This window comes from Chaetodon auriga, chromosome 20 (genome assembly GCF_051107435.1).
Source record: "Chaetodon auriga isolate fChaAug3 chromosome 20, fChaAug3.hap1, whole genome shotgun sequence".
Taxonomy (NCBI): domain Eukaryota; kingdom Metazoa; phylum Chordata; class Actinopteri; order Chaetodontiformes; family Chaetodontidae; genus Chaetodon; species Chaetodon auriga.
In genome coordinates this window covers 4,218,976-4,240,515 of record NC_135093.1, presented here as the reverse complement: position 1 = coordinate 4,240,515, position 21,540 = coordinate 4,218,976, and the positions used below count along the sequence as shown (strand labels likewise).

General features: G+C 43.7%; 1 protein-coding gene across 6 annotated transcripts in view; it reads right to left on the bottom strand.

The window, feature by feature from the left end:
• Positions 1–21,540, bottom strand: part of tanc2b (tetratricopeptide repeat, ankyrin repeat and coiled-coil containing 2b) — a 134,127-nt gene that overhangs the window by 91,038 nt on the left and 21,549 nt on the right. For all 6 annotated transcript variants that reach the window (XM_076759429.1, XM_076759430.1, XM_076759431.1 and 3 more), the window contains one exon: positions 7,675–7,779. In XM_076759429.1, coding sequence (XP_076615544.1) covers positions 7,675–7,741 — 67 coding nt within the window. In that variant the 5' untranslated portion in view covers positions 7,742–7,779. The remainder of the gene's footprint in view (positions 1–7,674; positions 7,780–21,540) is intronic.

The window sequence follows — 21,540 nt, the reverse complement described above, 5'->3', positions numbered from 1 at the left end:
CATTGTGTGCTCTGCAGTCTGTGTGCACAGCATCTTCATGCTCACATGCGAAGAGGATTAAGACAAACAGATGCATAATGCACAAAAAAGGAGTCTGCAGATCAATCTAGAGTCTACAATAACAGCACGGAAATTAAATTAACAAACCTGAGCTGAATACAAATCAAGCAGAGCTGAAATGATCAGTCGATCAGCAGAAAATGTATCTGCAACTAATCTGACCATGGATTGAATGCTGAAGTTATTTTTTTGAACATGCTCTGGAACCAGATTCTCCAGTGTGAGGTTTTGGAAATTAAATATCTTTGACTTTTGCTCGTACAAAAGGCACACACCCTGGGTCTCGGGAAATTGATGGGTGTTTTTCACAATTTTCAGACAAACAATCAGTTAACCGAGATATTAATCGTCTGACTGATGAATAATGAAAATAACCGTTAACTGTAGGCTTCACATAGAGCATAAAAAATATCCAACAATGTCATAATTTAAGACTTAATACAGAAATGATCAATACCTGCTATTTGGGCCCAGTGAAAGGAAGGGAGAGCTAAATATGACATCCCTCTGCAGGACAACAGTGCTCCCACATGTCAAAACCTGGACCACTGAAAGCCCTCCATTCATTTTTTTCTCCTGGGTTCATTAATACAGGAAGGAAGCGGACATTCTGTGGAGCAGTAGGTGCCAATCTGTCGCTCCATGGAGATCAGCCAGACTCAGCTCGTGTTAAGCTGCTGCCGCTGCTCCTCCTGTAGCCTCCTCCATCTATCGGATGGGTGGGATGATTGATTTCGACGCAGTAAATGCAGTCACTAATGTCACTGGATATCCCACCGCTCGCTTTGAATGTAAGTAGCAATATATATGTAAATGTGCAACATCTGCATATACATCTCTTTCTATTGCTTTTATTAGATTTTAAAGTGCACTGACAACTGACCAGATAAAATCATTGAGTAAATACTGGGTGCGGTGTGTGGCCCACTGACGACATCTGAACAGAACTGTTGATTTTTACAATATTAGATTTTCCATTGACCTGCAAGTTCTGGTTTTGGTTTTATTGTTCTTCAAGGATTTTCCAAAGCATAACAATTGTAATTGTATTATAACTGACACACAGCATGTATTTCCTTTCAATGCCGCGTTCCTTCGAGCTTATTCACAAAGTACAGACTATAAACAGTATAAAGCACACTGGAAAAATCAACAAATACGAGAACAAAAGACTGTGCATTTATCTTTTCAAGCTTGAAAATTTTTTGAAATTGCAGCATGATAATGGCAGTTAAAGTGAGCCATTTAGGCTTCCTGTGTCACGTTCCACACAAAAAAATCTTGATGTCACGCTTGATTTTCCATTTTCTTTGTACCAAACAAGGTGTGGGCGGCACACAAAGCAAGGTACAAATAAAACCGCCTCCCCTGAAAACGGTGCGGCCTCAACAATGGAGAAATCCAACTGTAATTTCAGCACGTCATTGATTAACTGATTTTGAAAACACTAGAACGCAGCGGCGAAGCTTCCGCTCGCCACGTGAAGCGAACACGTAAAAGTGTGCTGATCCCTTCTAATTCCAGCACACTTTAAATCTACGTGCAGAAAGTGTCAAAAAGTGACAGCTGTGAGAGAAACTTCAATGATTTGCACTTTGACGATAATTCCGTCTCCGCCGCATTAAGCCGGGCTGTTGTGTCACTCCTCGTGCTTTAGAGCTTGAAGCGTGTTTGCTGATCTGATGATCTCTAATTAGATTTCTCCACCACTGTGGAAAATGAGCCATCAATTAGAGTGCTGTGATTACGGGGAGCGATTTGATTCCTGTCAAGCACCTGCTGCCTTCAGACTCGTCGAGCTACTGGAACGTTCCACTTTCTGACTGAAGCGAGGAACGTGGCCGCTACGCCGCTGTGAGGCGGTGTGCGTTCTGGGGCGTACTGTCATTTTTGAAAACAGGCCTTTTATTTCACTTTTAAAGAAGGTGTGTGAAGTTGGTTTATCCATCCCTGAATGTTTTTAACTGACAGCTAGCATCAATCTCTTCTACAAAAAGAGGAAGTCAACAGATTGACAGGAGCGTCTTCTACCATCTACAGAGACCAGAGAGGATCAGTGAGATGAGCTGCAGAACATCCATCTCAACACGTCAACGTCATGACAATGAAAACAGCACTGTGATAACGTAAGCATGCATATATCCGATTATACTGTACACATCTAACCTGTTTGATTCAGCTGTCAATCAAACTCCAGACCACATTCAAGAGAACTGCGGTGCAGGTCATTAGTGGTGTGAAAGCAGACCAATCAGAGCACTGTGTGAGCACAGATATGTATTTTTAGCATGAATCTTCAATCCAAAGCTAAACTAGTATTAAATCCATCTGCTGATCGTCAGCTGTCAGGAAAGAGACTTCCCGACAGAGTACAGCCTTTATTTATACGAGATCCTTCCACCACACGAGTGCAGGGATTTTCCCTGATCCATCCGAAAATGAAAAGGAGTTAAAGCAGCGGCGTGCTGAGCTGCGATGCTCATCTGTATTTTATCAGTTCTCTGATAAAAAAAAAAAAAAAAAGTACAACAAGCTGGCTTTCCACCAAAAACATGGTGCTGGTCCACGTGTCCTGCAAGATTTCAATGTCAGAACTCCACTCAAATATTACTGTGTAAAAACAATTGATGGCAGTTATATAAAGAATGAAATCATCACATCTCGTGTTCGCAGTTCCTCTGGTTAATCTTCAGCCTCGAGGTCTCTGTGTGAACAAAACATTCTCCATGTTTAACGTCGCACCTCAGCCAGGGGAATTCACCTCAGCATTTCTTTTGTCCAAGGCATCAGCAGCCTCCACGACTTCAGGCTGTATCTCAGACTCGTCGTCATCATTGTCGCTACATCTGCTTTGTTTCGGAAAACATTCGCTTGTTGGGCCATGTCTGATCTCTCTCGCTCGTCGCTGTTTGCAGTTATGGTGGCTACACAGGCTACGGCATTCAATCCGAGGGAACTTTATCGCAGCGAAGCAACGATGACATGAACGTAACAGCTGTCTCCTCGATCAAACCTTCATCCTACGCATTTATTAGAAGGATATGTGCAAATGTTGTTTTTGTGTTTAGAGGGAATTATTTTCAGCAGACGTGATAACCAGAGATTTAAATATGTCGGACTTCAAGAGGTTTTCCAGGTTCAGGTTCAGCTGCAGTCTGGACTAATAATGCTCCTAATCAGTATGTTTCCCTGACCTCTTTGTGAGCACCAGAGGAGATAAATAAAACACAAAGGTGCAGTGAAAAGACAACTTGATAACACTCTGGATCCATGCTGCGTTAGTGTCCTTTATCCCATTTTCAGGTGAGTAAAGCTAAAGCTCGTTAATCCAAATCAACTCCCGGAGTTAGCGTGTAAACTACATCTGGTCTGCTCAACTGCCATCTCCCTCAGTGCTTATTAGTCATGCAACAGCTCCGTGTCCAGACACCCAAACCTCTCAACCCCATTTCTCATTTTCCAATTAGCCAGTGCCATAAACTGTAATTGCAGTGTCAGGCAGTTGACTTTGTTTCAAGTCCAGATGCACTGATGGGAGCAAGAAGGAGATGGCAGTCAGAATTTTACCCATAACACCACGAAAATGAGACACACGCCTCCACACTTTACAGGCTAGAAAGTATAAGGCACAACGTAATATTTGACACTATGAGGGGACATTTTCCTTCTCATTCACATTTTGGCTTTCCAGACGGGTGTACTTGTGCATGAAACTGCCGCAGGCAACAGTAACAGTGGGCCGCCGCTCTGTCTCAAAGAAAGCCTTACATACACACACTGGTTGAAGTCTGATCTGTATCTTAACGAAAAGACTCCGAGCGAAACTGATATCTAAACAGTGCTGCTGCCGTAACTGCCAGACATTTGTCCTTTTTGTTTAAACAGCCTGAATCTCAGGGTGCGAGATTACACATGCTCTCGAGTGAACATTCACTGCAGATCTTAAAAGGCGTCTGATTAGTCGCAGAGTGGCTGGAGTGAGAAGAACGGCAGCAAGTTGCAGACTGACTCAACTATTAATGATAGTGTGAGGACAAAACACAATGCAGTTTCCAGAGATAAATAAAACATGAGGCTCAGTAAAATGCACACGACTTGCCGTCTGCGTCTGAAATTTGAGTTCTCCTCATGGGTCGGCGCAGCAATGACGTCACCAAAAACCGTCCAATAAATGAGCCGTCAGTCTGAACGATGGAGTGATTACAGCTCTTGGTTTGACTGTAAGAAGTCAGTGTGAAAAGGAACCAGAACAGAGCTAAAAGGCAACAATTGATCTTTGTCCTTAGACTAGACCAAATGAACCAAACTCAAAGGTGAGAAAATGTGTCTCATAAGACAAAACAGTGAAGCAGCGTCTGAGCAGCGTATTATATCAGCCTATTATATCCTTACAAATATCAGTCTGATGACTAAACAGGCTACACAATGTAGCTTCCCAAGATAAAACGCCCTGTTCCCTGAATGTGTCGCAGAAGACATGAATACACATCTGCAATCAGAGCAGCTAATCTGTGCTATTCAATTAAAAAAATGCCATTCACCAGCTTAGTAACTTGGGGCTCACACAGCTACTCCAGTGCAGATCAAGGGACGGCTAGCTCATCTGTTGTCTTCAGATTAGCGGGTATATTCCCCATCAGAGCTCTGGCGCTCACTCGAAACACTATCAAACACAGACGACGATCATCTTATCTCACCATCTCACATTTGAACTACAGACCAATTTCAGCGGCACAAACAGGAACAGTTTGTAAGAGTTGTCTCCCACAGCAGCAGGAGTGGGATGTGGCTTTCTAGCACTCCCTGTATGTCATAAACTGATAAGTCGGGGTTACTACAACCAATCCTCCAGACGTCCTCAGAGAGCAGCTCTGAAGCACATTAAATTTATTGTCTTTGCACCGTTTTCAACTGAGTGTCTGTCAAGAAGGATTAGCAAGTTATCACATTCTGTTTCATTTATGTTTTCCACAGATGTGAAGATGTAAATAAGATTTACGTACTTACAGCATCATCCTCAAGTCAATTCAGTCATTAAATAAAGTTTGAAAGCGGCGGCAGTGTGTGAAAGCATGTACACATGTTTCAGTGAAGGAGCCGGATCATAAGATCAGCACTCGTCTGCTGGGAGGAGTGACAGCAACAGATATGAAAAGAGTGGAGGGTGCTCCAGTCATGCTCTGCCGCTGGGCCACTTCACACATAAATACACAAAGGCACTGAAGGCAGAGAGGAGGTGGCTTCTGTTAGCAGTTCACTTTAGCCTTGAAGCTCGCAGTGAAGGACACAATACACATGGATGAATCAAAAGAAATGTATACACTGAAAAAAAAAATATACTGTACGTGAATTACTTCCAAATCAGCCCCACCAGGATCTCACTGAGCTTCAGTTTGAATAAAATCACAGAATTTGCAGCAGCTTGTGAGAAAAATTGCAATGCCATTGTAATATTTTATGAGTGTGTTTCTAAAAATACGAGTCAGCCATGAGAAAAATGTGATTTCACTGACAATTATAACATGGAGCTAATGCAGTTACAGTGGAAATCACCTCCAGAAGCTTTAGAGCAGCAGGCTCTGCCACCAGTTCATGAGACTTCTTGTAATAGTCAGCGGCTGACAGACGACATGAGCACTGCAGACGACCTGCGCTCCATGAGGAGGAAACAGGGTTTTAAATCATGTAAGATTGATAACAACCAGGAGGCCAAATGTCAAATGAGGGATTGTTTTGCCCTCAAGTCTAGAGCAAAAGAATAACACAACACTGAAAAACTGAATATTTGGAAAAGTGCAGCTACTGAATGTCTTTAACTCGACACCAATCATGCTATGACAGCCAGTGCAGTGAGACACTACATGTCAGACAAGTCAGTGATTAACATTCTGTGGGCGATGTGCTTAAACCGACTGCATCCACACTGTACACCTCAGAAACAAGCTCACAAACTACTGCATCAAAGTTTCACAGACTGATTCTTCATGAACACTTGAAGTCGTGGAGTCGAGGGAAGAGATGGTGACACACTGTGGGATATTTCAAGCTTTACATAATTAATTCATCTGCGCAAATCAAGTTTTTGGCTGGACGAAAGCCCTTAGAAGGCACATTTTCACACCATAATAAAGACCCTATCCTGGGGAGACAGTTAAGAGAGAGGAGGCTGTTACATTGGCTTGGCAATAACCCGAAACTTATTAGATTCAAATAAGAGCGACTGTGCTGTTACAAAATGAACACTCCAAGCTCTCCCGAGTGTTGCTTTTGGCTGGGATTATCTACCACATCAAAGCTCTGTTCCTCTGAGTGAGAGCTTTATAAGGATTGAGTGACAGTAATGCATGTGCAGGAACAAAAGGTTTCGTGTGGCTTCACCAAGGACCTCGGAGTAACATGGTTAAAGCGTTTTAATAGCTATTTCACCTGACTGTCGGGAAACTCGGCTGTGGGCCTACAGGTTTGTCCTTCATCCACAGAAAAAAGAGGTTTGGATTAAGCTGTCTGCATTGTGCAGCGGTGAGGGCTGACGAGTGTGTGTGCAGTGTTCACCATATTAAATTCAAGACTTTTTAAGACCTTTTTAATACCACATAAAATGAAGTTTACAGCCCCTGATTCCAAAACAGTTTGGATGTTGTGTAAAACAAATAAAACAGGTGACAATATGCTAATCCTTTTTGGCATGCACTCCAACTGCCAGCAGTTTAAAGACAATACATTCAGTGTTTTAGCTCATCAACTTCAGAGATGTTTCTAAACTTATCCTTATTCTGAATTTGATGCAGCAACTCAGGAGTGTCACAACACTCAGACAGATGTATAACATCTCCTGACAGCCTATAGTCAATACAATAAAAGAAACCATGTGCATTAGGTCAAATACCTGCACTAACATGAGCGATAAACTGGTGTTTAAATACAACAAAAACGTAGGGCTTGACCACGAAACCTTGATCTGTTCTGTGGTTTGAGATTCACCCAACTTGCAAAAAGTGCTTCTGTGGTGAGAAGCTTTTACTGCGAAACAGCTGCAGGAACTGTTGAGTTTGCTTTCCAAGTAGTTAACACTGCGCCTTTATTACAGCTCTGATGGCACAGCAAAAGAAAGCCATCATTTAACAGCGAGGGCCAAAATGCAAACCTCCAGCAACAAAACAACAGTGAAACCAACATTAAGCAGGTGCTGCGAAACTACTCGACTGACGTAAAGAGAGCAGGGAACCATCGCGTTATGGCCGTGCTCCCATGACGGCTTAACAATCAAGCGCGGCTCAGACGTAAACTGCTCCGAATGTATCTCGGAAACAAAAATCTCCACAGTACAGCGTGACCAAAGCATGTTTTAAGTGCCGCTGGAAAAAACAGGTGCGAGGCTCTCACAACAGGAAGTAAAGCTCTTCAAGCAGCAGGACTGACGAGTTGGTTTGGATCTATTTTAAGCAGCAAACAGGGTTTAAGGGGTCTTCAGCAGTCACAGATTACTCTTCAGGAACCAAAATACATTTCATCTTCTGAGCTTCCTAAAATACACCCGCCGATCAGCGGCCACCTTCTGTGCGCTGACAGGCAGATGCGTCATTGTTTGTGGCTGGCATCAGAAAACGGACTCACCGCTGCTGCGACTCTTGCGGTTGGCCTTCCCTCCCGTCAGCAACATCTTCAAGCTGTTCCTAAACATGACTGCAGCAGATGCCCTGGACCAGACTACAGAAAAATCTGTTGGGGGAAGAAGAAAGAATAAATAATTATTTGTGGTAGCACACTTGCAGCACGACCAAATGTCTGCTGGGAGATCTGACTGACGTTATTAACAATAGATTTCAGGAGTTAAAAGCATTATTTAAGGATCAGATCAGAGCAGCTCAACAAAACTAGATTGTCAAGAGAAAAGACGATAAAGAAAGAACCTTCAGAAGAAGTTAATGGTGTCACATAAAGCAGAATTGGCTTATAATCTCACAAATTAACACTGACTGATGGCAGTAAGCCGCCACGCAAGGCCATCAGGAGCGATCAGGGTTTAGTGTCTTGCTCAAGGACACTTTGAAATGTGGACCATAGGAGGCAGGGAATGAACCATCAACCCTGCGATTAACGGCCAACGAGCTCTACCTGCTGAGCCACAGCGGACCCCTTCCTTTTTTATGTTCTGTCTACGTCTAATAATAATAATAATAATAATAATAATAATAATAATAATAAGTGTGAGATGGTTGTCCTGTAATATCTGATACAGTTGCAACCCTATATCCTTGTTATCAATAGTTATTAATGTGGTTATTTATTATTCATTTTTCAGCACGTCCACCTAAACCAAACTTCCAGCTGTGAAGGCAAAAGAGAGAATCAACGCGACTGGGCGCCAACAGACGCACTTACTGCAGGTAAAGAGGCGCCTGACCACGTTAAAAACATTTACTAAAAAATACTTCTCGCTCTCCCCTCGGCTGTAGTTCGATGCTCCGTGGATGCACAGAGATGTGAGAAAAAGGTCGAGTGTGTAGAAAACAAAGGAGTCTGAGCTTCAGACACACAATAGCTGGCTGACAGCCGTAGCTAACGTCCCTTTAGTCGGTCACAAACATTGGCTGCTTGTGGTGAATCCACTCCAAATTGTGTAAATTAAGTGAGATGTTCACTTCACTCTTACAAGGTCGAGGTCAAATCCAGTCGACACTGTGGAGTCTGCAACCAAAGTTTTGTGTACAGCATCAGCAAACTGAAGGCGGTGGAGTTACAGTCGACAGATAACACCATAAACCATCAGATTGTCTCCATTTCTTGACTGCAGCTTGTTTTATCCCGCTAATTCCTCCCCGCAGCCTCCCCCACCTCCACCCCCCCCTTAAAGGCGCATATATCTCTGCTGTGAGGAGTAAAAAGCGTGGCAGCAGATGTTCTCCATTAGGTGGGAGTGACTCAGCAAAGCCCCGCAGACGAGCTCCAGCTGAGGAGTCGGCTTTGGACCCAAACAATTAAAAAGCACCTCAAAGGAGAGGACATGGAAAAGCTCTCAAAAAGCCCCCCCCTCCCAAACCGTGCTTAACCAATGTTTTTTACAATCCCCTCCTGACCTTGAGAGAGTCTAAAAGGCTTGGAGGATCATAACACTATCGTAATACACTGTGAGGGACTCTGGGGAAATGGCGATAGCGATGAGGCAACACATGATATTACAGTCAGGTGGGATGAAACTGAGCCATAAAACATCTTTCTTTGGCTTTACTGAGTTGTTCTTTTATTTTTAAGGGTGTGAGAATCTTAAGTCGCTCTTAATGATACAAACCCAAATGGACTCAGCGTCTGCAGACTAGCAGGGGCAGGTCTAAGCAGCTGAGTGTAACGCAGGTGCAGACTATCCTAAACTGAGGCTGAACCTTTGAACTCCAGCCTGAGACAACATTCTTTTTAAAACATGCTGGATTTCATCAGGCTGTGTCTGGCGGGCCTCTTGTAGAATTAAGCCGTCAGCAGAGGGTCTCAACACGACAGAAAATGGAGTGCAGTCCTGGCAGCTGCCAATTTGGAGTTTAGCTCAAGTGTGGAGAAAACGAGGGAGAGCTGAAAGAGAAGTCGATCTGAACAACAACAAATACACCGGGGGGAAAATTGAGGGGAGCTACTGTAGCTGCCAAAATGAGACCCAGCCTCAAATCACTGCAGCTGCTTTTCTGGAGATGCCTCCAGCTGTGCTTGTTGTTTGTTTTGAAAGAAGGTGAGTGGTGACACTCTGACCATTTTCCATCAGATATTTTTTTCCACATGTGTGAGAATTCTACTTTTCAGAATGTTGATTTAAAGGGAGGAAACAGAGAGAATCGGGCGTTGAGTTATTACCTTCTGTGCGGGTCGTGTGCACACCTTTCCACTTTACTCCCTGGTCATTGTGTTAGATTAGGTGTTAGAGGAGCCACGAACGCTTGCTGTGACTGTCGAGAGTCACAGCAGACCACATGTCAAAGCCCGACCAATCATCGTCTGCCACCGTCCACAACTACAGGTTCACTGAGATGAAATAAAACCTCACAGGAGTTCTCAAGCTGGCTGAAAGAAGGAAAAAGAGGCGTTCCAGGTGCTGCATCCACTGTATTCCACTATGACACACACGCCTCACATCAGTCCTGTCAAACCATCATCAGGTTCATACTGTGAAGTCAGTACTGTGAACAAAATATAATGAACTAGCTATTTCAGGACAACTCAAGAGGGAGTGAAGAAAATACATGCAGTATTATTACTGCTGTTAATAAAATATGTACATTTTCAGTCCAGTTTCACCTTTTTGCAATAAATGTCTTTCTTGTGTCTGACAGGCCTGCCAGAGGAGTAATTGCTGGGTATCAGTGGTGGTGACAGCAGATCCTGACGTCTGATATGAAGCGTTGGAGCTGAACAATTCATCAAAATATTATCGAAATATGACCAAAGTGCATCAGGAGCTGCGTTTTTTTCACCGAGCTAAAACATGTCACAATTAAACGATTACTCCCCGGCCTGCAAATCATATTCTCCAGACGTCAGGGAACGTGCTTGTTTGGTACAGACCCAAGCAAAAATCCCATCATCATTTCTATCCATCGCATTGTGTTGACGAAGGCTCAGACGAACCAGTTCAGTTTACTAATAAAAACACTTCAGCTGCTCTGATTTAGAGGCATCACTGACAATAAATCTGAATATTTTTGACCTCATTTGCCACGCAGTGCAGTGTCACCCAGCCATTGTGACAGGCTCCCTAAATAAAAAATGAGGCCTGATGTGAATCAGTGGGTCCATGAGGAAAGGCTGACATTCTCCTCTGTAACGTTTGGCCCAGATCCTGATGCAGCTATTCTCTGGTGTAGTAAAGCCTTCACAGTATCTGAAACTGTATGAAGAGCCTCCTACAGGGCTGTCTATTATAAACGTGTTATCGGCACCTGATATGATTGTCTTGGCAACTGAGCTGAGGCAGTGAGTTAACTGATGCTACAGGCAAATAAAATACATGACAGTTCTCTTATTGAGGCCCCTTTTGCTGAATTACATGTGCCACCAAGGGCAGAAAATGTAACGTGGTGTTTTATAATCCTGGAACAAAGCAGAATCGTGGCCGCTGGTCTCTTCTTAACAAAGCTTTACTGTTCGATTATCATCCTGCAAATGCTAAAGGTTAATTTCTAATTGTATTCCCCGCCGATGCCCCTGCACCATGTGACAATGCAAATCCAAGTTACTGTACCTTTGACCACTCCATGCAATAAACACGTTCATTTTACCAAATTCATCAAGTTTTATGTTGCTTCCCTTTCCACTAGCGAGCTGGGTCATAACATGCCTCATTTGCTGGTATTAAGTATGACAGTGATTGATACTGGAATAAATACCATTAAGACATGCAGAGAAACTGGTCTGCCACTGGGTCTTGTTAAACCAAATGATAATGGAAATCATGGGGCTTGTAGCAGTAACGACAAAGGCTGATGCAAACCTTAAAATGAAGACTTTTCCTGGTAGAAGCTTCTATTCGCTGCTTGACCCCTTCCTCTGACAATCCTCATAATATTTTATTCGTTTTCTTCTTTTATGCATCACCTCTGCGATTGTCTTGCCTGTATATGTGCCTGTGCGATAAAGCTCTTAGCTCTACGGTCAACTTCAGTTGGATTAACTGGCACCCCTCAGCTGTGGGAAAGAACCAGTTAAAAGCCAGCTTAACCCCAGCAATGATTAGAGCTGCTTCATGATACAGTCACATAAGTGATCCCTACGCCTACCAGAGGGATGGATGAAAAGCATTAGTCACATCAAAAGCAGCAGGTCAAGGTGGCGGAGCGGTGACACATGAATGGCTACATCGTGACGTGGGCTGACTGGAATAGTCCACATTTTTTACAATCTAATTTATTTTTACACTGTTAATTGCCATGAACATAGATTTAAGGATATTAACCTTACAGCAACAGTCATCAAGCCTGCAAATGTCATACCTTAAATTAACTCTCCAGTATCCCAAACTTCAGCACTTTCATGGCACCAACTGAACTGCTTCAACACTATCTTCATTTGGTACCACATTTCCATACCTCAAGACGACATTTCATCAGCTACAGTGGGCCAGTAAGCATGCGGCATGCTTGTACCCAGATCTAATAATGCTGGTGATTGGCTATCTAACGATCTTAGAGGTATGCAGGGAAAACACGACGTAACGCCCAGAGATGGGGGCTCGAGTGTGTGCGGTTGTATTTTAAGAGGCTTGTCTACAGTGTGCATCACTTAGATGTAAAAAAAATGTCCAAGAAGAGATCAGAAGTGTGGCTCCAGTTTATCAGGCTCAATGCCAAAAGCGCGTGATGCAATATATGCAAAAGCACATTGTTGCCAAGACCGGAAACATGAAGAATTTGAAGAAAACACTTTAACGTGCACGGAATAAATTCAAGAGCAGAAAGTTGCTCCATGTTCGACTGCGAGAGGGAATCAAAATCTCCACCGCCCAAGGACAGCGCCATGGCGAGGTCACGTCTAGCAAACATACCAGGTTGTACTAATGTAAACAGCTAGTTTCACCGTAATATGTAAAGTATTTTTTGTATCAAAAAAAGTATTAATTCAGGAACCAGTATTGAAGTCAAGGTATCAGAACACGTATGGAAAATGTTCTCCAGTAATAAGGACAGGCCTTATCATGTAGAGCCATGCAAGCCCTTCTCTCTGCCTGAAATCCATTCATTGGTATGAATTCTCTGCCTTCCCATGACAAGACGTAGACAGAGGTAAGAGAGTGTAAGGTGGCAGCGGGTCATGGCTATTGGCATGCACACTCATCTCCAGAGATACAGGCAAGGCTGTACAGGGGCATCTACGCAAGTATCCATGCAACTCACTGCAACTTCACCTCGGCATAAAATATGAGCAGGGAGCAGCTTATTATGTCTGGTCTGCTTAGCCTGGAGGCCAGACGGCGTTCTGTGGTTATAATACTAAATCAAAATCTTAAAAAGCCATGACTCAGTGAGCACATATTGTAGCTTCAGCTCTACATACTGTAGCTGAGAGGACTGGGGATAAAATACAGAGGACTTCACAGTCTGGCCTGATAAATCTGTTTCCATATGTACAGCAGTGAGCTAACCAGGCAAAGCTATAGCAGCTTGCTAACTGCCAGAGCAGAAAATAGGGAGAGATGTTGCTGTCCGTTTCTAGAAGAGGCAATCAATGTATGAAATCTAAGAGGACAGGATACTGAGTAGGCAAGTGAGCACACACACATAGAGACTCGCAGGTCGCCATAGAGAGACAGCCACGCACACAGAAATGTACCCGTATACAAAGCTAAAGCAATGTTTCATCTGAGGGTGTAAGCATACACATCGCTCATTCCCACTCTCTCTGACCCTGTGTACCGGCCTTTGTGAAGGGAAGCCAAGAAGCAGCATGCTCTCACAGATAATGTGCGTAAGCGGATGCAGCCCATCTCAGGCTCTTCCACAGCTCAGGCATAATGCTCCTCCAGTGTGTTAAAAACCACTTAAAGGCACATTCACCAGGCCCGCATGATGAGCCGCTGTCATCTGGTCACACGGAGCGCCGCACTTGTTTGTTCTGATGAAAAATGAAACGCGGCTTGGCTCGTTTGTAAGCGAGGCTCATAAAGGCTGAATTAACAGTCTCCAAAATAGGTCTCAAACACGCATTTTGAACTGGACGGATACCTGCGTGAAAGGCTTTAAACTTGCATTTAAATTGCATTACCAGCCTTAGTTATTAAAGTATGTAGCTTTAGCTATAAACCTCGCCTGAAGAATTGCTTCGTCATGGCATAATGTTGAGAATATTAGAGGATTATCTTAGGTCTCCTCATACTGCGACCCTCCTGTAAAATGAATTAAATTTTTAATCACTAAGCCCCATCTAAATTTTTAAACATGAAAGAAATCCAGCCGGCAGCAGGTGCAGACGTCCCCCTCTGAGTCTAAGCCTGGACTGAGGACCACTGTGACCCTCCATTAATTACACAGCTTATTTACAATCAATAAAGTATCCTTTAATGGGGCCAGCCATGGCAAAGTCCAGTGTTGCAGGGCATCCAATAGGATTTTTCTCATGTTCCCCCTGGCCCCCAAATTAAAACCCATCTGAGAGGAAACCGCACAGACACAATCACAGAGTTTGAGAGGACACACGTTTCCCATGGGAGTGCTCTCACTGTGATTACCTATAACGCAGCTGAAGAGCAGACAGGTTTTAAATTAAGATGGAGGAAAATTGGGCTTCTTGAAACACGGCAATTCTTCAGTGCCCACCGCTGAAATTTAATTTTTCATAGAGGTGAATGACTGGGGACATTTCAAGGTAAAATCTAATTTCGCCAAACCTGTCTTAAAGTGGGCAATTAGAAGTCACCCATGAAAGAAATACAGCTAAATATTGCTGTTGCAGGAGTGAAAATCCCTTCGCACCCACAGCACAGCGAAGCATCAACAGTTTGAGAATGAAAAATGGACTTCGCCTTCAGGGACACACGTTTCTTGGAACAATTACAGTAGAATTGGGCGGTCTGACTGGGAAACATGAGTGTTAGCTATAATCAACTAAAAACTGTCGCAGAGAAAGCATTTTTTCAGAATACTTATATTGAAACATCAGTATAATGGAAGCTGAGTCATCCACAATCCACCGATTTTCTCTACTCATTTCTATACACTGTCGTGCTTTCGGGGTTTGGGGAGAAAGAGTGAGGGGAGCAGAGCGGCAGATGGACCTGTTCATTAAAAACAAAATCCTGCTGCAGAGGTGCATCTGAACACAGCAGAGAACGTGCTCACTCAAAAGGCAAAAACAGGACTCAAGCTGGGGGCTTGTTCAGTCAGAGCCTCCTCCCTCATTTTGCCAGCAGTAGACACCCTGCAGCATCAGACAGGGATAAATCACACGCCCATCTCCAGTCTGAGGATGGTCGGGGGAGCAGAGTTCCATAAATCACTCTGATATCAATAAGGGGAAGTGTCAGGCCCCGGCTCACAAGGTGAGAGTTGCACAGGGCGGTGCAGAAACCACTTTAGGTTGCTGGTAACAAAGTTTCACTCCTGGCCTGCGGTAGATTATTTATTAATCTAGATTAATGCCCCTGCACTCATTGCTTTGCAGGGGGAAAGCGGTGATATCTGTATCCTGATGCAACATATAAGGCTATGATCAGTCACAGACGAGACAGTTCTGGATCCCAGGGTGGCCAATATTACCGCCTAAAAGCTCCTCAGCTTCTTTATCACTAGTTTGACATGGAACATACGGCGCGTTCACTCCACACTTAAGAATAGTGTCACATACTAAAGTGTGAGAGTTTCATTTTTCCAAGAATGGGAACAATTCATCTAAAACAGTCTAATAGCTGAGATCAAAGTGTCAAATGAAACAAACGTGTAGTGTATCAGGAGGAGATCTCTAATAAAACGAGGGGTTTCTAATAGCACGTTCCCAAAGTATTGTATTACAGTTATCCTCAATGTTCTCCTGGATAATTAAACGATACTGTAGCTTTATGTTATGTCCATCGTGGCTCTAAATACTACAAGTCCCATGAGCCTCAGCTACCTGGAGGAGAAGCCAGTCAGAGGCATAAATGAGAGTTGTATTGAATTCAGAAGGACTGACTGTACATAAAGATGAGCGACACGGTTCCACTTCCTGCCACCGTCCATCTTTATATCGTCAGTGGTTGAATCTGTGATCAAAACGCCAACCAAGAATCTGAACATGAACTGATTTAAGGTCAGTGAGTCGATACCATTTATGAAAATGCACCTTGGGAATTGTAGTTGATTTTTCCATCAATGTTTTAATGCACGCAGCCTTTTGACTTGATTCAACCTGGAGAGTTTTATGTCAATCCAAAACTTAAGAGCGCTCCATCTACCCGTCTTTTACTTATGGAGTCCTGCAGGAACTCCTGCTTTGCAACTCGATAGCGGTGAATTGGCTCAGACTGAATGTACCATCACAGACTGAAAAGCAGTAACTCATCTATTCTCCGTCGACACATGAGCTGTAATGTAGACGTAACGCCGGCACACCATCTGCGACCTCAAGCCTTGAGAGTTCAGTGCTAAAGAGCAAAGACGTTTGGCGCAGGTTTCATGTTCCCAAAGTGACACGTTCACATTTAATATTTCCATCTCTTTGCTGTAAGCTAGGCTAACACTGCTCACCTGACCTTTCAAAGTAACGTTACAGAATTAGAGCCAACCAGTTGAGGGTCTAAGCTGGTATGTCCTCCTTGGTGGCCCTCTGTTAAAGTCCATAGTGCTTAGGTAAAGTTGGGCTTAATGTGTTTCTTCTCCAACACACTGACACAGCCCACATACTGTATATGCAAGTGAATTATTATGTGCTCTGGTTGTGTCATCTCCCTGTGGGGCAACAGAAGTCCTCCTACACAGGCCAACTGGCACACAGTTTCATTACCAAATCTATGCCCAGTTTAAACCAGCTTGGACCTCTCTCACCCTCTCGTTCAAAGGAAGCAACTGAAATTGTATGTCAACCTTTATCAGAGCCAAAGAGAGCCAAATGAAGGAGGACATAATTCATTGCCTTTTATTTTCCCCTGTTTGTTTTAGTGGATGACTGGGCAAGACCAAATAATGGGATGAAATACTGTGAGCCATGTAGGCAGGTGTAGAAAATTCTTCTCGCCGAGCCAAGGAGGGAAATAAATCATCTAAATGCACAAAACCCATTTAGTCTCTCAGAGCTGCATGACCACAGTTTTTTAAAGTTCAGCTGCATGTCTTCTTTGGTAATCTCTTCAATGGCAGACAGTGCGGAAGTAGGCATTTGTCAGTGATTAATGAAAAAGCATTTTTCCCTGCAGACATCAAAATGAGAACGGCAGCCGAGCTCTGATTTTAATATGTAGTGAATGTGCCACTTTAATGCTCCCTCGCTCTTGCTTGGTTGCTGCAGCGAACAATAACACGAGACTGTGTGGATGAGCAGCAGTGAATGTGTGGCGTAAACCTCTCCGAGCTTTGCCACAGAGCAGGTAGAAAGAGAGAGATACTGGAGGAGGAAAGAGCTGCTGAGCGCAGCCCTAATTGTCATGTTTTGGTACTATTCTACTCTTATAGCATTACCAGGTAAACACATAAAGGAGTATTCTTAAAGGTTTACCATTTCTACAACAAATGAAGCCGGACGATGATGTGAAAAGTCAAACACAAAGAGAGGGACGGTTAAATGAGACAGTTTGGTTAATCCCACCGACTGCTGCTTCCAGTCCTCCCTCCACTCCCCTTCCTCATCCTGCCTCTTCATTCAGAGACCTCACTGCTACACCTGCTGGCCATTTGAAGTGCTGCTGCACCATCTGCATTGACATCCTGAGCAGAGGTGCCAGGAGTCATATTAATGAATGATGAATTGAAACCTAATCCAAATAATAGCCTTTCATGGTTGTTGCTGACATGTGACACCGACATGCCCATCATCGAGCCTGTAGAACACACAGAAAATTTTGTTTTTGCATAAATACGCTCAGAGGCTGCTATTTGTATGCCTCTGGTGCCCTGACCCTGTTCAAACAAATAGACCAGAGCTTCAGGAGGAAGAAAGGTTCAATGTTTGACAGGCAGCTTAAAGGGGCAAACAGAGCCATGACGTGGGGAGGGAAGGTCACTCTGCAGAGGGCCACTAACGGCAGGTAATCAAGGCTGGCACATTTGCATTGAGATGGAGACATTTAAAACCAGCCTGTGTCTCCGGTCTGAGCAGGCGATGAAATTAAATTCTTAGAATTAAATAAGCTGAGGTCCTGTAGCATCTACTTGTCTCCTTCACTTCACCAGAATCATCTTGTGTTCTGCAAGTGGCATTTGATAGCTGCAGTCCTCTTTCACTGTAATCACCCTCCAGGTTACAGGGTGAATATTTAATTATCGCTATAAAGTAAAGTTCCATACAAAAGGGGATCTAAAATTGAACTACGCCTAAAACAAAAAAAAAAGCATTCACCCCTGACATCTTGTTATATTGTTTTACACCACTAAATCACAGTTAATGCAATGACGCTTAATCTGACACTGATTAACAGTGAAGGTCGATCTACGGGGCGAACGGGTGGTGCAGCAGCAAAATTCTCAGCCATGACTGCAGAGAACCTGGACTTGATTTGTGGTGGCTGTGCCTCTGGATTGTGCTTTATTGGAAGACACACATAATTGGCCATATTCATCAGCGGGAAGCAAGCAGGGGATTGTATCCGTTCCACTGCAGGAGTGACTCCAACAGGTCGGTCAGGGTGGCTACACGGTGAGGTCTGAGACCTGGGAGGGAAAGTATGACGCTCCCACATGTTACGCCCTCCTGCCGCAGATCCAAAGAGGCAGGTGAAAAGAGGTGACTGCCGACTAATTTGATGTAGCTGGATTACCAGCAGAGCAAAGCAAGCATCCGGCTCACGGCTTAGAACTTCAGGGGGCCCTAAAGCTCAAGTCCTTCTGTACCAACTGGTCTCTGCTAATCAAGCTGAAAATTTGTTCGCTAACTTAAACACAATATAAGGACCTTGAGCTGCATTACCAATTATGAGGCCTTGTATTAAAAGTCCAGTTCTAAGTCAAATAATAATAATTGAATCCAGTGAGATTCAGTGTTGTAAAATACAAAAAACAGAAAGCCAAAGAGGTGTGAATCATTTTCCTAATAACCCCTTGAAATGAAAGCGTAAAATGGCTGTGATAACTTCTCATAACATCCTCACACATCTCGTCCTGGCACAGCTGTCACATGGATCCAGTGCCAGCCTGAAGCTGGTTTCACACACAGTAACTGCATCTCCATCAGTCTGTGCTGTCAGTTCTGTCTGCCTGACATAACTAGCCCTCACATGATACCCAGATGGGCTGATTTGGCCACTTCAAGGGAAGCACTAAACAACCAACTAGCACAAGCTCGTCCACTTGCTCTAATTTCATGTTGATGTGTGTATCCCAGTAAAACTCGTTTTCTTAAAATGCTTGACCACATGCCACTTAGCCAGAGGCCTGTTGAGGGCTTGTAGTAACTTTGTATCTCTGAGCAGCAGAGCCAGATAGAGTGCTGGACTTCCTTGCCTTGGGCTATTGTGTATGAAGTGCAGCTGAGTGGTTGATGGGCTTAGCATGGCTTCTAAGTTGAGCAAAACCACTACTGGGTTGGTTTCCTTCATAAACTGGCAGGGTTACAAAAGTCTTCATCTAAAATGAGCTTGAAGTTCTTCTCCTGGCATTGATTAACTCCATAAAAACTCATCTCGCTTCATCAAAATTACATGTTTGGAAGTTTTGTCCATGAAAAAATCTCTTCACGCCTTAAAATGGCTTAGATGTAACTCTGCACATCTGCCTTCATGTATGCACCAGTCTATGAATATGCAAATAGTCTCCGCCTCTATTTCCACCCACCCCTCTGCACGCAAACGGTGCTTTCTGCAGGAAGCCCTGAGGGAAACCTTCTCCCACGTGCCATATGCTCTTGAACTACCTAACCTTATCTTGCTAACACTACACCAGCAGCTTATGAGGAAAACCTTTATCGTGACGTAACTTTTTTGTGAACGACCCCAAAGTCATTTGATGTTTTCTGTGATCTTAATGAATGTAGCCATGCAAAATACAGATACATAGCTGCACCTGGCTTCTCCTCTGCTACCCATCATTTCACCTTAGCCTCATCCTGCACGGGATCGGTTCTTTGGGTATGCGATATGTGACACCCTGGATGTCTCAATCTGTGTTTCTGAGACTCAATTCTACACTGCAGTTTAAGGTGGAAATGCTCAGCCATGGCGCTCATTTCCCTCATGATATGTCTTGTACCATATAAAAAAATCATATAAACGTCTTAACAAGGTTAAAACTTGATTTTCATTGTAGCGGCTCTTTAAACCAACTTAAACAGGCCCCAGAGCAGAGACGCTGTGGCTGTATGGGATAATATCTAACCCTCCGTACAGACATTTGTAAATTACATGCATTGCAGACTGAATGTCAATGCTTCAGCCATCATTGCAAAGCTCAGCTGCTTCAACATGCATTGCTGCTTGTGGGCAGAAAATAGATGCGTGTCAGATTTTTTCTTCTGTTGCACTGCAGCAATGTAACTAGCCAATCAGTGACACCTGTGTGCTTCGACTTGCTGTTTGCAGTGGGTTTCAACAACAAATACACAAGGTTAGCAAAGATTTCAGGTGCGTGCTGCAGGTTAAGCTTTGGTAAAGATCATGGTTATGGAAAACAAGCTATGGTTACGGTGGAGTTAGGGTTAGTCAAATGAAACACTCGGCTGTGGTTAGAGAAAGACTGTAGATATGGTTAATACAACTGAACTTCTGTGACAGGATTCCAGCACATACTGAGCTGTCACTTCGACATCTAGCCTCTTTATTTAGGTATTACATTTTCCATTGACTGCTGTGAAAGACAACAAAGACAGAAATAGCTGTCTCTGTCTGTCAGTCAGGTAAAGGTGAAGGATTCATCACGGTGAGGGTCACATTTCCTCTCAAAGAGGTTATGCTCTCTATTTATGACATCTACAGACAGTGCCAGTGACGTCAAGAAAACCCACAAGGAGTCCGTGTACCCAACACATCCCAAAGGCATTGGGCAGAGAGTCATCAGACATTCAGAAGGTGGGTATGGTTTCAAAACCACAGGACAAGAACAGAACAGATCAATGAGGAGCTGCATCCAAACAGGTGGAGAGAAGAGATGGAGTTTATGTCAAAAGGGTAGCCATAATGACATTTGGTGCCAACCAAATGAGATTCTGCGCTCAACTGGGCCTGCCCACTCATAAATAAGACAGAAAAACAGTTCCAATTGTAAAAAGTGATTGTTGACAACTGCCTCGGTTTTGTTCGCGTCTGGGGAAATAAGTCTGTGAATTACGCGGCATGGATATAAGGGCGGTTTGATTGAAGCAGACGCACATTGACTGAGATAACAGATTAATGTGTTTCTCAACGAATTATGCGTAGTTCCAGTCCTGTGTCACCACGTATACCGCCACCGTGTTCACATTCACTCTGTGAGGAGCTCCATTGTCCACTGTGAATTAGCAGCACCTCTCTAATTTCCTTTCATCTCATCCACAGACAGTTTCCATGGGAGATGTACATGCCTTGAGGCTGCAAATGACTGAAGATAACAGTGAAAAAGAGGCACTGACAGGTTCCAGGAATGTACTGTATTACTGTTTTCCATGTAATCAGTCTTGCTCGTGGAAAGCAAAAGAGCATTCAGGTCTACAACTGACTTTAGCTTTGTCATTACAAATGCGATGTCTGCCTTAAATTCTTGTTTCTGACGTGCGTCTCAAGCCTCACATGCTCGTTTCTTTTTTGATCCAGACTCACCATTAATTCCACAGCCAGCGATACAATAGCACACAGAAAAGAACACATTAGTGTGCCTCACAAGGGCATTGATACCTTCAGGGTTGCTATTTGTG